This window comes from Cuculus canorus, chromosome 4 (genome assembly GCF_017976375.1).
Source record: "Cuculus canorus isolate bCucCan1 chromosome 4, bCucCan1.pri, whole genome shotgun sequence".
NCBI lineage: Eukaryota > Metazoa > Chordata > Aves > Cuculiformes > Cuculidae > Cuculus > Cuculus canorus.
In genome coordinates this window covers 79,325,955-79,341,601 of record NC_071404.1, presented here as the reverse complement: position 1 = coordinate 79,341,601, position 15,647 = coordinate 79,325,955, and the positions used below count along the sequence as shown (strand labels likewise).

General features: G+C 42.4%; 1 protein-coding gene across 4 annotated transcripts in view; it reads right to left on the bottom strand.

Annotated features, from left to right (window-relative positions):
* BMP2K (BMP2 inducible kinase) overlaps window positions 1-15,647 on the bottom strand; it is a 55,288-nt gene that overhangs the window by 22,030 nt on the left and 17,611 nt on the right. For all 4 annotated transcript variants that reach the window (XM_054064496.1, XM_054064494.1, XM_054064497.1 and 1 more), the window contains exons 2-13: window positions 14,106-14,224; window positions 12,760-12,865; window positions 10,982-11,124; window positions 10,572-10,693; window positions 9,490-9,571; window positions 8,207-8,339; window positions 6,793-6,896; window positions 4,778-4,857; window positions 3,449-3,609; window positions 2,290-2,468; window positions 1,221-1,316; window positions 297-481 (exon numbers count right to left, since the gene is read on the bottom strand). In XM_054064496.1, the coding sequence (XP_053920471.1) occupies window positions 297-481; window positions 1,221-1,316; window positions 2,290-2,468; window positions 3,449-3,609; window positions 4,778-4,857; window positions 6,793-6,896; window positions 8,207-8,339; window positions 9,490-9,571; window positions 10,572-10,693; window positions 10,982-11,124; window positions 12,760-12,865; window positions 14,106-14,224 (1,510 nt within the window). The remainder of the gene's footprint in view (window positions 1-296; window positions 482-1,220; window positions 1,317-2,289; window positions 2,469-3,448; window positions 3,610-4,777; window positions 4,858-6,792; window positions 6,897-8,206; window positions 8,340-9,489; window positions 9,572-10,571; window positions 10,694-10,981; window positions 11,125-12,759; window positions 12,866-14,105; window positions 14,225-15,647) is intronic.

The window sequence follows — 15,647 nt, the reverse complement described above, 5'->3', positions numbered from 1 at the left end:
CGCATGCTACTGACCATCCTAAGTTAAATGGTTAGCAGTTAGTTCCCGGAATAAGTCCATGAACAAGTGGAAGACAGGTTCCTTAAGAACATTTATCAGGTTCATCTGTTCACATGTTGTGTCCCATTCTCCTCGCAAAAATATCCTTTCCCACCAACAGCAACTATCCAATAGTAAGGTAATGCCTGAAGCAGTTGAAGCAAGTTATTTCTGAGCAGAAAATTCATTAGCAGTCACTGCTATGAGGAATGTAAGGGCGCAGTAACCCTCTAGTACATCCGCATCAGAATACTTGCCTGCTTGCAGGGTAAGGAGAATCCACCACTGTTCCAGAACACACTGGGAGAGACCCAGGGTAGGAGATTAAGGCTGGTGAGAAGTCTTGTGGAGAAGTGATATATTCAGGAGACTGTGCCTGTTGCGATCGCTGCTGCTGCGCCAGCACCTGCTGCTGTAGGAAAGCCTGCTGATATTGCTGCACCTAAGAAAGATAATGATCCTGTTACCAAAATCCACACAGACCAGCTTGAATCTCTTCTGCTAAGCAACAACATCGGCCTTGCTGCCAAATGCAGTGACCACCACCACGCTCTGGAACAGCTCAGTGGCTTCAGCAAAAGCCAGCAGCCAAACCTGTCCACCACACAGGTGAAAAGAAACAGCCCTAATAAGGCAGTGAGACCCTTTTCCTCATCCACTAGAACGCCACACAGCTTTTTGTAGTTGTTGCAACTTAATTATACGCTACTACATCATCACATTAGTTTTCATCGCATCTGTGTATAAATAGTGAAGACTTCATAACTACTTCTCTTGACTTTGGAAACAACAGATTACTCAGTTAGGTTTCTTGCTATTAAAGTAGGAATTTGATGTCACCGTGTCTTCCACCACTTTGTAGCATAACATACATGCATTGTGTGGTCGATACGGGAAACCTTAAGCACGAATTATTAGCATATACCTCCTTAATCAAGTTTAGGATATATTCCATCCAGTTAATATGGACGTGCAGCTCCAGATAAGCTTTTACAACTATGTCTGGGTTAACACTGCTTTCCCAACTGAATATCATTTTAGATGCTGAACTCCATACTGTTTACCCTGTCCACAGCTCATTATGACTCCTCATCCTCTTCTTTTACTGCCTCTTAACAACAGACTTACAAACACAGCACATGTTTTAAGATCATGCCATCTACGTTCCATCCTTGACGTACCATCGCAGGATACTGAGACTGCGGAGGCTGCTGCTGGTACACAGACTGCATCAACAGCTGCTGTTGGACCATCTGCTGGTGCATCGCTTGTTGGTACTGTAGTGGAAAAGAAGAGAACAGCTCTATGGAGTCATGATCCCCTCTCTAGGATTATTCACATATTTAGAAGAAGCATCAATTCGAATATCACTTCTGTGACTCAGCAGCATTTTTCAGCTAGGACATGGATAACTGAGAATCAGCCTGCAACTCAGTCACTGCAGTGAGTATGTGTTTGAAAACTTTTCCATTTTTGTTTTAGCCAATTTAAACCAGCCCAATTAACAAAATATTAGACCACACATTCAGCCCTGCCTTTTCCAATTAACATCCCAACTTTTGCCATTTTCACCTGTGCTGAGACTCTTTGGAAAACAATGCGGCTGTGATTTAAAGAATAACCTGTCTGAAAGCAGTCAGGAGAAAAGAGGAATAGCAGTAAGGGTCTCGGATAGGGTCTGGAAGTCCTTGCCTGACCTGGCTACTCTGCTGTTACTTCTATAGCTGCTTATTCTACATGACTCAAGCAACCACACTTGACAGCAAGCAAGCTGGGCAGTGCTAGAATACGCAGTACCCATGAAAAATATGGATGGACAGACCAACTAGAAAAAGTAAACACTCCACTGACCAATAAGACAAAGACTGCAAAAATCCTGCTCAGACAAGGTACGTAGAGTCATCTACTGCCAGGACAGCATCGACAGCTGAGTAATTCTTAACACTTCTCTCAAGCATGTTTATACAGACACAAAAAACTTTATTTTGGGCCACATAGTGGGGATTCAAAGCAAGCTGGGATTCACGGTCTCATGGCAAAAACAAGACACCATGAAGAAAGCAACCTCCTCGGATAGGCCTTACAGTGCCTATGGAAAGGCAACTCAAAGATAAAAAGAAGGGGCAGCAGCCTTTCTCTCTCCTAACAGGGAAATGCAGGCAGTAACAGCAGAAACGTTTAACTAACACACAACTCCAAGTGTTCACACACATTTCCCTCAGAAACTAGTCTAAGCGACTTGACTGGTACCTGCTGGAGGTAAGCGTCCTGCACAGCAGGCTGATGCTGCTGGTGCTGTAGGTGGTGCAGCTGCTGCAGTCTCCAGTCTCCCTGCTGCAGCTGCTGGAGCACTCGGTGCTGCTGCGGGGTGGGCTGGCTGGGCCCATGGGACAGTAGGATTGCTTGTCCATTCCCAGGCCGTGGGGTTCCTGCAATATTCAGACAACACCATTGATATACTGATCGCTAAAGGTTAGCTAGAGAGCTCTCTGGCAGTTTATCTCTGTTTAACACTTCAAGGTGAAGCAGTCTATACTTTCTCTCCCCAGTCTGATAACAGTACAGCCAGTAGGTACCGAGTTCACCTCTCTGCAAACGACTCCAGGCCTCTCAATGAACAATTGCTACTTAATGAGATGCAAAAAGCTTTTTAGTCTCACAAGAGAGGAACTCGGGTTCCAGACGTCTGTTTCACTGAAGTTATACCTTCAAGCATCTCACATCCTAAGCCTCATAGCAGACAACTTTGTATGCATGCAACACACACTCACTCAAATTCCCTTAAACAGAACACATTAATAATTTCACCAGTCAATTAGGTTTGCAGCCTTTTGAGTAAGCAGTTACTGACATAAATGAATGTTGCCTGGTGCTGTATCAACATTCCAAAGTGCCCAGGAACCATCTCCTAGTACTTGTCATAAGAGGAGAAGCCTTCCAGGTCGGCTGTTATTTGGATCTTGCCTTGTAAAAGCTGTTTACACCCAGGACAATAACATTCTCAGTGGCTGTTTGATCAGAGGCTTTCATAGAATGGTGGAATGGTTTGGGTTGGAAAAGACCTCAAAGCCCACCCAGTTCCAACCCCTGCCATGGGCAGGGACACCTCCCACTGGATCGGGAGGGCTCAAAGCCCCATCCAACCTGGCCCTGAACCCCCCCAGGGATGGAGCAGCCATGGCTTCGCCAGGCACAGAGAAGCCTTACCAGACACCACCCCTGAAGCTACTCCCATACTGTAACAGACACAGAAGTGCAACCAGGAAAGCATTCAAGACAGAAATTAGAACTCAAAGTAAACATGTATCAAAGCGGTAACTCTCTCTGAATGTTATCCCTACTAGAGCAAGAAGGGAAAGCAATACAAAATTCATTTATTCTGGTCCACCCTTAGACTTTGTGAGGTTACCTTTCTGCCCACGGTTACCGAATTCACCAGGAACTTGTACTTTGACTGGAGTCACGGAGCTCTGGATCGTCAGCACACCAGAAGTGGCAGTGCTGGAGTTGGCCTTTGGTCTTTGTCGCGGTGCGATTGAGGTTTCTGTTGGTCCAACAGTATCTGTTATTCTGAAATGGCAAGGTTTCCCAGAGAAGAGACTTGATTAAAAAAGACTGTTTCTTTGCAGAGCCAGGAAAACCCACCGCGTCCAAACCATGACACCACCTTAAAACGGCATCAACGTATCTGCACAGCTCAAAGGTGGCTGAGATGAGCCCACCCATTGTTTCTCATTCACAACAAGCTAACAAACTCAGAGTAGAAATAGAGCTGATCATTATAGCCAAGGAAAGACCTTATTGCTCTCTACAACTACCTAAAAGGAGGTTGCAGAGAGGCGGATGTTGGTCTCTTCTCCCAAGTGACAGGTGACAGGACAAGGGGAAATGGCCTCAAGCTGCGTCATGGGAAGTTTAGATTGGACATTGGGAAAAATTTCTTCACAGACAGGGTTATCAGGCACTAGCAGAGGCTGCCGAGGGAGGTCGTGGAATCACCACCCCTGGAGGGGTTTAAAAGGCGTGTAGATGAGGTGCTTGGGGACATGATTTAGTAATTAACAGGTACGGTTGGCATTGATGATCTCCAAGGTCTTTTCCAACCTAATGATTCTATGATGAAAGTACCTAAGTCACATGTTGATAAATACAAAACCCAAACAACTTTCACTAACACAGAACACAAGTCTAAAGGATTCTTCCAGCATTAAACATACACCACATATCACAGCGAAGTGAAAAGCCTGAACAGGTATTCCCAAAGTTTTGGTTTGTTTCTATTAACAAGTACAGAAAAAGAAGATTTGGGTATAAAACCACAGAATTTTTGAAAGAACAAAACCCACTTACCATCATGAATCAGATTAGATTGACACATCAAAGAAAACTCCCAAGTACAGTTCACCGGAACCACATTATCCCCACTTGCCACATAAATCTGTTCTCTTGTAATTCACTCAGGAAAATAAAGCAGACCACGACGAGACTAACGCTTAGTTATTCAACCACAAAGCAGGATCTCTATTTCTCTCCATGGATTCTCAATATAACACAAAAAGCAATGGAGTAGAATCCAAAGAGAGACTCAGAACAATCAGAATTGGGGTTTATCTATTCTAATGGCCTCTGCTAGCAAGATGATTTTTCATTTAGTTACAAATACACAGAAAGAGGTTTCAAACAAACAAGTAGCTTATTAATATCAGCAAAGAAAAGTACAGCCACTTCTGCTTCTCACCTGGCTTTTATTTGGCTTTTCCTAGCAGCTGCCTCACTAGCCGTCATGGGCTCAGGAAGAGTTGAAGGGACAGGAGAATTCTTGGGAAAAATAAATTTGAATACATTAAAAAACCAAAAACCACTAAATCCTAAAAGAAAAAAAAAAATCAAGATTTAAGAGGAATACTTGGGTTCAAGTTGTTCCTGTTACAAGGTTTCACGCAGAATTCGCTCATGCGGCTGTAGATTAAGAGTTTTAATTTAACACTATCTCTAGTTCTCTTATCTGCTGCAGAAGGAAAACACAAACACAACCGGACTGGTTTTGCAACCATTTCACCTCACTTGCACACTACCAGCTATCAACAATGAAGTAAAACCTTTTCCCTGAACGTTTTCTTTGAACTGCACAGAAGAGACTTACTTTAGCCTCAAGCTCAAGAGCTAAAACAAAGCCTAATCTTGGGATTAAACAGTAGTTTAGCCCACTGCAGTCCTCCACTGCAACACTGATTGCAGAAAGTCAAGCAGCGTCTATGCTTGTGTGGTCCATTTGCTTACCCTCATCCTAATCCAGTTCCCTAATGGATTCACCTAAATCGCATTAACCAAGCGGAATGGGAATGTTGAGGCAGGGAGGTGAAAGATGATCTCTAATTAGGAGTGCACAATATCATTATGTAAAGAACACAACTCTAAACCTATTCACAGACAGCAGGGACAAAGTTATCAACTGTCAAACGCTGCTCTGAAGGCTCCTATCAGCACTGGAACTAGTCAGGAGTCTGGGAAGGAGAGAAGCACACTTGTGACTTGCCCTGGACAAAAGAAGCTGCCAACACACACACACAGACCCCCATACCCACACCCACACCCACCCACAAGATGGATATAATTCAAGTGACCCGAGTGAGGCAATTCTCTTCCTCCAACGAGAAAACGAGCAAATTCTCAAATTGCATTATGTCAAAGTAAAGCTATACCCTCACTCATCTCTCAGGATAAGGTATTGGAGGCAAAGTACAGTTACTGCACCTCCTAATCATATGCTGCAGTGGCGTAATGCAAAACCAGGCAAATCACTGAAAATGTGGCTTTTACTGACAAACAGCAAGTGTTTTACCAACAAACAGCTGGTTAAAAAGCAATCGGCTTTTTAACTGGTTCCCAAAAAGCCTCACTGACATTTACTGAGCACCTTCTACTCCAAGAATCGACACTAAAGGAATTCATGAACTCCAAGTTCACCTGTCTGCCCCTAACAGCAGAGTTTACCATAACTGACATTTATTCCAAAATGAACTCTGAGATGGATTTGTCCTGATGCCTATTCTGAGAATCCCTTTATAATACTGAAGATTATTGATGCGCCCTCCGATTCTGACACAGTAATTATATCTGCGGATGAGATCATCTTGGAGAGTAAGTCTGGGCTTCCAAACAAAGCTCAAGCTGACACGTAAAGCACGGTTAGGAAGGCAGGGCAACCCAGGCGCCATACTCTCTGCCCTCCTGGTTCACCGCAGTCCTTCGGATGGATCAACACAATTGCTAAGGGTGGTTAAGAAAAACGGTTCATCCACAACAAACATGAATGCTCTTGGCACAACAGTTACAGCATTAAACTTTCTACTGACAAGTTTAGGTTCAGTAGGGTACTTCACATTAATTGTCGTAGACATGAGAGATCAGTAATGGTTAAAATCACAAGTCAGGTATAAAGTACATAAATATATTATACAAATACACAGTTATACATAAATATAAAATCTACATAATTATACATGTATAATTATATATATTCTTATGTAGAGATAATACTTGAAGCTATGCCCTCAAAATTAGTATTTCATTTAGAGAGCTAATTGCATGCATGCAAATAGCCGCTTTAAGTGTACTCTGCTCTAGGTTTAAAAATTAGGAACAAGGTGTATGAAGAAAATTAAATCATCTGTCTCGTTGGATTTGACAGACTTTTCTCACTGCTACTTACAAAATACATTAAAAACAGAAAAATAAATCAAGATTACTTACATTAATGTTAGACACTGGACAATTCTTTTTAGAGAGTTTAAAGGCAAAGTAAGACACTTGAAAGATATCAGGTCTCTGTTCCTGATCTGGTTCAAGCATATATCCTACAAAAATTGACAAGACCAAATTACCACTATGGGAGAGCGAAAGACCTGCTGAGACAAGAGGAAATTCAGTAGCGCCACCAAAGAGTTTTCTCCATAAAAAGCCTGGGATTAAATCACATAATTAAATCAAATGAAAGTGGCACTGAGACACAGAGAAGAGTAATTAATCACTTGAAAATGAACCCTGTTTTTTCAGTTATGAATTATTTGCACAAGGTAAATGCCATTTCTTAACTACAAATATGGTTTGGATTTGATGTTTGCTGTTACATAAAGGCATAAACTATGTGGTCAGCACATTCAGAACTTAGAAATCAATTATAAGAGCTCCTATTCCAACTCTCTGAGTTTTTCATTACGTCAGTTGCCCTCTTTCAAGTTCACCTGCTCCAAGTTGCAAATGAAGGCAACTGAAAATGTGCCTTATTACTGTAATTAGATCGCATTATCTCTGTACCTCGATAAGCCTCAGAGCTCAGTGCTGACCAACATTTTCCTTCACACTTTTTGCGCTTACAAGCCTTTGTCAGAATTCATGTCCAACGTTCTGGGATGCACAGGGTTTATCAGGTTTTTGTTCTGTTCCAAGCCATGGAACTATAATAAAACTCTCCTCAGCGTGATTCAGCTCAGCAAATTTATGTTTCTACACTAAAACTGCACTTCAAACGCATCTAAGCGCAACTGTCCAACTTGACTAGAAGATTCTATTAACAGTCTGACATTTCACAGTAAATACACACTTAGGAGCAAAAAGGAGCTATAAATAAATCAACGGTAATTCTTTTCATTCCCCTTATCCCTTTGTTAATGGCCACTTAGGGTAAAAAGGATTCATCCATGCGTCTCCAAAGACCACAAAAAAATACTTGTAACTTCAAAGCTCTCCAAGTTGAGAAGTATAATGTCATCTGCCAAGTCTTTGCACTTTTTTTATTGTTTTAATTCCGAAATTACTGACTCATCCCCTAAATGCCCAGTACCCAATTTTAACATGTCCAGGAAAAAGCCCTGTTCGCATTTCATTCACTTGGCTCACTTTGAGTGCCATTCCACATCATTTTCCTGTTGGCTTCTGAAACCCCTCTCTAGGCTGGCACGTCAGTCCTGTCCCTGCAGCACACTCCTCTGTTGCAGGAGCCTCTTTCATGGGATGTGGCTGGTAGCCAGAACCAGCTCCCACTGCTCAGTCAAGAACCCAATCAGGCTGTACCATCCATCCATGTCACTCGCCTGCATTAGTGGGATCCTCTGTGCTTTATTTGATTTACAAGGCAAAAGAACTGTCACGCTGCCCAAATACTTACTTATCAAACAGTGCATGCTGTGGGAGTACCGAGAATTGTCCGGAATGGTAAAGCTTCCATCACAAATGGCAACTTGACTTTCTCCGAAGGGAAGTGAAAAGAAACAAAGTTTGTACAGCAAGCAACCAAGTGCCTGTAAAAAGCAAACACAAGCACTGTAAAGGGATGAGAGCAAGCCCTTCACACAATAAAGCAGCACCAATGAGTCGAACAGCATCCTAGATACAGCTGACACTTATGTATGAGACAACCTGGGGATGCCATGAACTGGTTTAAAGCAGCTCTAAAAAGGCTCTCTTTCACACCAACTCAGATGTTAGACAATGAACAACCAGAACTAAAGCTTATTCCATGAGCAATTTTGTCTTTTCACCCAGGGAGACCACTAGCGCTTCCACTGAATCAGTTTTTATTTACCTCACTGCACATTGGCTAATAAAACCGCTTTTTCTTATCATGCTGCCAACAGGTTTCCACAAGAAATCATTGGGGATTATCGAAGAGCAACCTGAGTTGACAGAAAAGAATTCTAAATCATGCTCCCCTTAACTCAAAACAATCGCCACACAAGGCATATTTTTATTTAAAGAAGACAATCACCAAAGACACCTCTATTATATTCCACATTGTATAGCTGCATGATACCTCTCACTTTCTAAGAATTAGGTTTTTGGTTAGTCAATGCTGCTTTTAACTCCTCCCACACTGCTTAATGCATAGAGCCTTAAAACAGCTTTGTTTGGAAGGGATCTCAAAGCCCACCCAGTTCCACCCACCTCTCACTGGATCAGGGGCTCCAAGCACCATCCAACCTGGCCTTCGACACCTCCAGAGATGGGACAGACACGGCTTCTCTGGGCAACCTGGGCCAGGGCCTCACCACCCTCACAAGAAAACTTTGACAGAAGATCTCATCTCGGTCTCCCCTCTTCCAGCTTAAAACCATTCAATCTCGTCCCATCCCTGCACTCCCTGACCAAGAGCCCCTCCCCAGCTTTCCCAAAGCCCCTTTTAAGCTGCTCTAAGGTCTCCCTGCAGCCTTCTCTTCTCCAGGCTGAAGAACTTCAACTCCCTCAGACGGTCCTCCTAGCATAGGTGCTCCAGCCCTCCAATTATCTCTGTGGACTCGCTCCAAAAGAACCTTGTCCTTCCTGTGCTGAAAACTCCAGGACTGAACACAGAGCTCCTGGTGAGTTTTAATAGGAGCAGAGCAGAGGGGGGAGAATCCCTTCCCTTGAAATATGATTAGTTCCATATTTCACAGTACCGGAATTTTTGCTTACCCAGATATCTGCCTTGGTAGTAATTGGTTTTCCTCCGTACAGATTGATCATTTCGGGAGCTCTATACGATAGTGTTGTGTACCTAGATGTAGATAGTTAAAAAAGGATATAGAAAGAAAGTTTCTTAGAACTGAAAGCACATTTTCCTGCACCTGCCACACACAAGACATTCACACATGAGTTTCAGACATGTGCCCAGAACTGTCTTACACAATGCAATGCAGTTATTACATCTGCAACATCACAGACAACATTTGGACTAGCAACACAAAATTACCATACACAAGAATGAACATTTAGGCAGCTGAAATTTTCTTTGCATGTTATTTCCCCAGCACATGTAATTTTGCAAGAGTCACTTAGTTTAAATATTGCAATAACCAGTCATTTGAAAGATGTAATGCCAGAGTCCTATAACAGTGTTTCCATTGCACATTGAAACACGCGGAATGTAGGCTTCAAAGAACTAACATCTGAAAACAATCACTAAACTGGTAGTCACAGTATTATTCAGAGCAGGGAAAATAAACCCCTATATTACTTTATAACTTGAGAAAAAGCAGCCTGCATTTATTCTTCTGCTGTAGTCAGCCTGAAGGAAGAAAACCGAACTACAACGTTTTCAAGAGCATGACTATATTACAAGTTAAGATATTTTTTGATCAGTCTTAGGAGAATGAACGCAGACCTTACTCTATAAATACGACTACATAAATCCATTCCAATGCCTATTTACATCCATTCTTCTTCTCCCACACTGTTAGTGGTACTGAAATAGCACAAAATGGAAATAAGCTCCTAAAATGGTTGGTAGCCAGACATATTTTTGATCAATTTGATTTCAAAGCAGCAGGCTTTTTTCCCCAAGTTGTTTTCTACAGAGTCTCACTTCTGCAAAACCAGCCTTTAAGTAAATGGTAGAAATCTGCACCACCAAAGAGTTCCGCTGTTTTATCCTATTTATGCCAACGTCAGTTCAAATCCAACCACAAGTTCAGTTCATGTTAGTAAGATATGTGCACATGGCACAATGCTTGGAGTTTCCCAGAAGCACAGTCATGCCACTCAAATGGAGAACTTACTTCTTAATTTCTTCTTCAACCATATTAACACCGTCTTGTTGCGGATGAAGGCATTTGTTAGTAGCACTGCCAAAATCACAGAGAACGTAGTTCCCACTGTCGTTTAACAGTATGTTCTCCACCTTGAGAGGAAATCAACACATAAGAACATCAGAAATTAATGCCATTATTTTCATCTCACTTCACTGTTACTACACCTTCTCACGTTCAAATGAAATGAAAATGAATTGATAGGCTTTACCTCAGCAGAAAGTAACCCTCTACGGTTCAGTCTCTCTGCTTACAGCTCCACAGTAGCAAGTGCTTCCCTAACAAGATGTCACTCTTAAACAAAGACCTCCCATATTCTCAATCCTTTTCACATAGGGTACTGATTTTAACCAGCATATTCCCTTCTAGTAAGTCCATACCTTCAGATCTCTATGAATTATAGGTGTTTTGCACTGGTGCAACCGGGCAACAGCTTCACAGGTGTCACAAAATATCCTCAGTACTTCTGACTCAGTGAAGCCCATCTGCAGACGCTGGTTCATCTGATTGACAACTTGCCCAGCTGAAGAAACAAAGAAATTTATTTTTTTTTACTAATTCCTACAATTTACAGAACTTACAGAAGGAGAAACTGATTTACATGCAGCAAGTCCACAAAAAGGATGCAGAAGAAGTTTTCCACAGTCACCGCATGAAAATCGAACAAACTGTTTTTCCAAATGCACATTCTTGGATCATCCTAGATAGAAAAAATACTGCTGCAAATTAAAAAAAAAGCCTCTACAATTGAAACCTATTTGGGATCAATTGTCACAAATACAAAGAAGCACCCATCATACAAAGACATCCCACAAGTGTCTCCTGCAGTCAGATCTATAGCCAGAACCCCGTCAGCCACTCAAACTGAGCTCACATGCCTGACATGCTATCTCTGTCCTTCTGGGAGAAAAGGGAAAACAGGACAGAGAACAAAAAAGCTGAGCTCTAAATCCACCCTTCCAGACAGACCTCCTCTAACCCCTTCATAAGGTTCTCTCTATGACCAGAAATTCCCGTTTCACTATTCTGCCAGACAATATAAGGCTCTTCCTAGTACAAAGCCTAAGCAACACTAACAGATCAAGTAAAGGCTCGGTATCTGCAGGGCCTTGGCAAGCATTTCGTCAAAACAAGGATGCTTGGAAAAAAAAAAGGCTAACACCATCCAGGTATCTGACAACTGACATCCCTGTGGCTGTTTACCACCAGAATTAAGGACAGACCGCTGCCAACAGGGAGTCTGACAGGAGCTGCCTTGAAGGTACAGAAATTAACCTGTACAAGCAGAGCAGAGGACCAATTAGGTTCCAAATGCTCTCTTCACTTCCCTCCCTAAAACGTACATCACAGCTGCCTTTGGCTCCTTATGGCATAGGCCGCACAAACTGTCGTGTTCGATGCTTCTATTGCAAATAACACCAACATAAACCTCAACTGAAAGTATTCTTACAGCACTACAGACAACGGGTGCGAGTTTTAGACTAGAAAGGTTGACTTGGCAGCACTTGCTCCAGTATCACTTATTTGGGTTAACCCCCGTCTCGTATTATGAGCTCAGTGCCTCGTTACCTTACATTTTAGGTGAACCTTAGAAATTAAACTCAATAGCAAGTTTATTCCAAAGCATGAGGTGAGGAAAAATTATCTAGAAACTACCTTTTTGTACATACTGTTTGAAACTAAATTACATTATGAAGCAGGGCCCTAGGACTGGTGAGTTTTGTCCAGCATTATGAACACTAGTTACGCCATGCTCATTTATAACAAGTCAGCTGCCAGATAAGCTTAAAGTATCTTCGATATTGTTATCTTAAACAAAAATAGCAGAGGGAACCACAGGGAAAAGCTTTCCAATCTTACCTATGGGATTACATTCCAGCTACATGTTGCTCAGCACAAACAGCAGAGAACAACTTCACTTTATACTCTAATACAACTAATTTCCCTCTTTCTAATCACACTTAATTGCAAAGCCGTGGGAAAATGGCTTTCACATTTCTCAGCCTTAAAGCTCAGTGCCACAAACAGGAAGGCAAAAGGAACTCACTGGATTCCACCTGCGAGATACATACGTTAAGCTTTTATGTTAGGGGAGCGTTTCTGAAGTACACATCCCAGGTGATGAGTAATTTTTCCTTGCATTTACTCTGACTCTTACCTCGACAGTACTCCATGAGAATGAGCACCTCCCAAACGTTGTCACTTATGGAGTTAACAGCACAATCCAAATAGCTCACAATATTCTTGTGCCCAGATAGCTCTTTCTGAAAGAGAAAACGCGTGTTACACTTCAGCACAAAAACCCTGAAATGGATAAAGACAGTAGGAGTTTTCAGACAACCATTTATGACAGAGTTAAGTTAGCTCCACAGCTCCTGAGAAGGCACCACAAGTACAGAACTTCAGCTCATTGCTGCCAGCAGCATCAGTGACTGCTGCATAGCAAACAACTCAACTGCTACTCAGTAAAGACCACCTCTGTGCTGCTCGTGGCACAGCACGAACACATCCGAGCTGCTGCGCTCTAAAACAGCATTGTGAAGTAAGAACGGCTGGAGCCTTGATACATAGGAGAGAGGGAAAAAAAAAAAAAAAAAATCAAGCTACCTGCAACCATCCTAAGTGCAACTGAAAAACAGCCTCCTGTGAAAGGAGCAGGAAAAAAGCCACAGCTGTTGCAGTCTCAACTATTACGAAGTCTTACAGATTTAATACAAGCAATTTAAGGTGTCCACAAGGAGAAACAAACAACTTAAGAGCCATTTTACATGCAAAAATAACCAATGCTTTGTTCATATCTGACTATACCAGTGCCATCAGCTGTACAGGGAGGTTCTGCCTATGAGATGACTTGAGGAAATAGGTGCTGCCGTGATTAGAGTATGCATAAGCTAGAAGTGCAAGGAGATGGAGATAAATAGTCTCCACAGCATCTGTTGGAAGGCAAAAACAAACTTTCTCTTGCCCAGTCAGCAACTTAACTACTTTATTTTCCCCAGTCAAGTAGCCAAACCCAAGTGTACCTGACTGAACCTTCTCTTTCTCCTCCTTTGCCAGCCATCTGCTGTACAACAACAGACATGGATGATGTAGGAGAGTCTGGTTGCACTATCAGCTACTTTAGCACTGGGCTGCCCTGCAGGCACGGGCTCACGCCTCCTCAAGACAACAACGTTTGTGCAAGCCACCAGCAGCATCATTCAACCAACAGTGGAGTGCGACACAGAAGCCTTAACGATTAAAGTCAGCACTGCAGAACCAGGAGAAGTTGGGAACCAGGTGTACTGGCCACACGGACTGCGATATCAAACACCATTTTCATAATCACTTTCCAAGTTCCTCGAGCTCCAACCCTAAACTCAGCATTAGTTTCTCAAATTCATGGTCAAAGTGAGGACTGCAAGATTAAAAGAAAACAAGTCTAGAAGTGATTGTCACTAAAAAGGCAGTTGGTATGAGTAAATTACAAATGAATACATTCTCAACAAACGACGGGTTTCTCACCATAATTGTGATTTCTCTCTTGCATATATTGAGATCCGGCATGTTATTCACACACATTCGTTTCAGTGCACAACGTACCCCACCATGGGTTCGTACCAGAAACACGGTTGAGAAGCCACCTGGAAAAAAACAATTACAATGAAGTGAGGCTACTTGAGTTTCTGTTATTCCCCCAACCAGCACCACAACACGCTAGGAAACAGATAAGAAAGTCCATGTCAGTTATTGAGCAATGAGTAACGATCACTAAATTATTTGATACCCCAATCCATTTCACATAGGTGAGGTATTCTAAAACATACGGATCTTACAGTTCTGTTAGAACACTGAATGAACACATCTGAGAAGCCTTTTCACAGTCAAATAAATCTATAAAGCCCAGTGCAAACTCTCTGCATTCGGACATGGCCTTTGAAGTGCTTTCAGTCTCATACAGAAACCTGAGCAAAGTGAAGCCGTTCTGCAGACCACAAATTTTTCAATCCCCCAATACACAATGATAAAGATTAATACTAATTCCTTAAACCCACATTTTAAAACATAAAAAATAAAAAACTAAGAAAAGGAAGTCTTGGGAGGCACTGAAGAAGCTGTAAAACTCTCCAGCACAGCCTGAACGCAGGTAGAACCTTCCCGCCCATCACAGACCATGCAAGCAGTCAACTCCAAAGCAGTGTTTTTATCTCAACTCATGCTAAATACGCAGTTAAGAACCAAATCTTTTCCCACAGCTAGTCCCATCAGAGTATTCTTAGCCCAACAGCGGCACAAACCACTCCAGCCCACCTCCCAGTACGCGTTTTTTTGTTCTTCTCTTCATTGGTGGAGAACAGCAACAGACGGGAACTGCACACAGAAGCAAAACAAAACACCGTGCACATAAAGTTCCTCCACACACTTAGCAAACCAAAGGGAAAAAACACATTGCTATTTTATCCGTCTTCCATTCGTCTTATCACCCGCCCAAGGCCAAGCAGGTGACACCAGCACTATCTCCAGGCTCACACACAGCTTTCCCACACGTTTAGCAATCTCCATCACACAAGAGCTGGTGTCAATCCATGCCTTCCCTGCCCGCTGTCTGATCATAAGCCAGCTTTCACCATGGGAACTTTCAGCCAGTGCAGAAGCAGAACTACACCACCAGGACAGAAATGTGAGGTGAAGTGATTAACTGCTCTGATAACCAGGCAGCCCATGGAAAGGCAGGCTTCTCACATTTCCTGATCTGATCTGCAAGCAGTATTTCAGTGGTACTGACTCGTTTGGTACGAGTCTCACGTGCTGGAACAGATGGGCGAACAATTCATAACTAAAGTTTCAGGAGGGAATTATTTTCTTGAAGGCTAAATATCTTATGTTTTAACTTAATTGCACATTTTATCAAATAAGATGCTACCCTGTCAAAACGGAGTTACCGCCAGTGTTAACGTGACAGCTTAAGTTATACGAAGTTATTATAATGAACCAAGTTAGCACAGGGCCTCACCAAAACACAAGCAGGACTCTTGCTCTTCAGTTACTCAAGTTGCAATGCCAAAC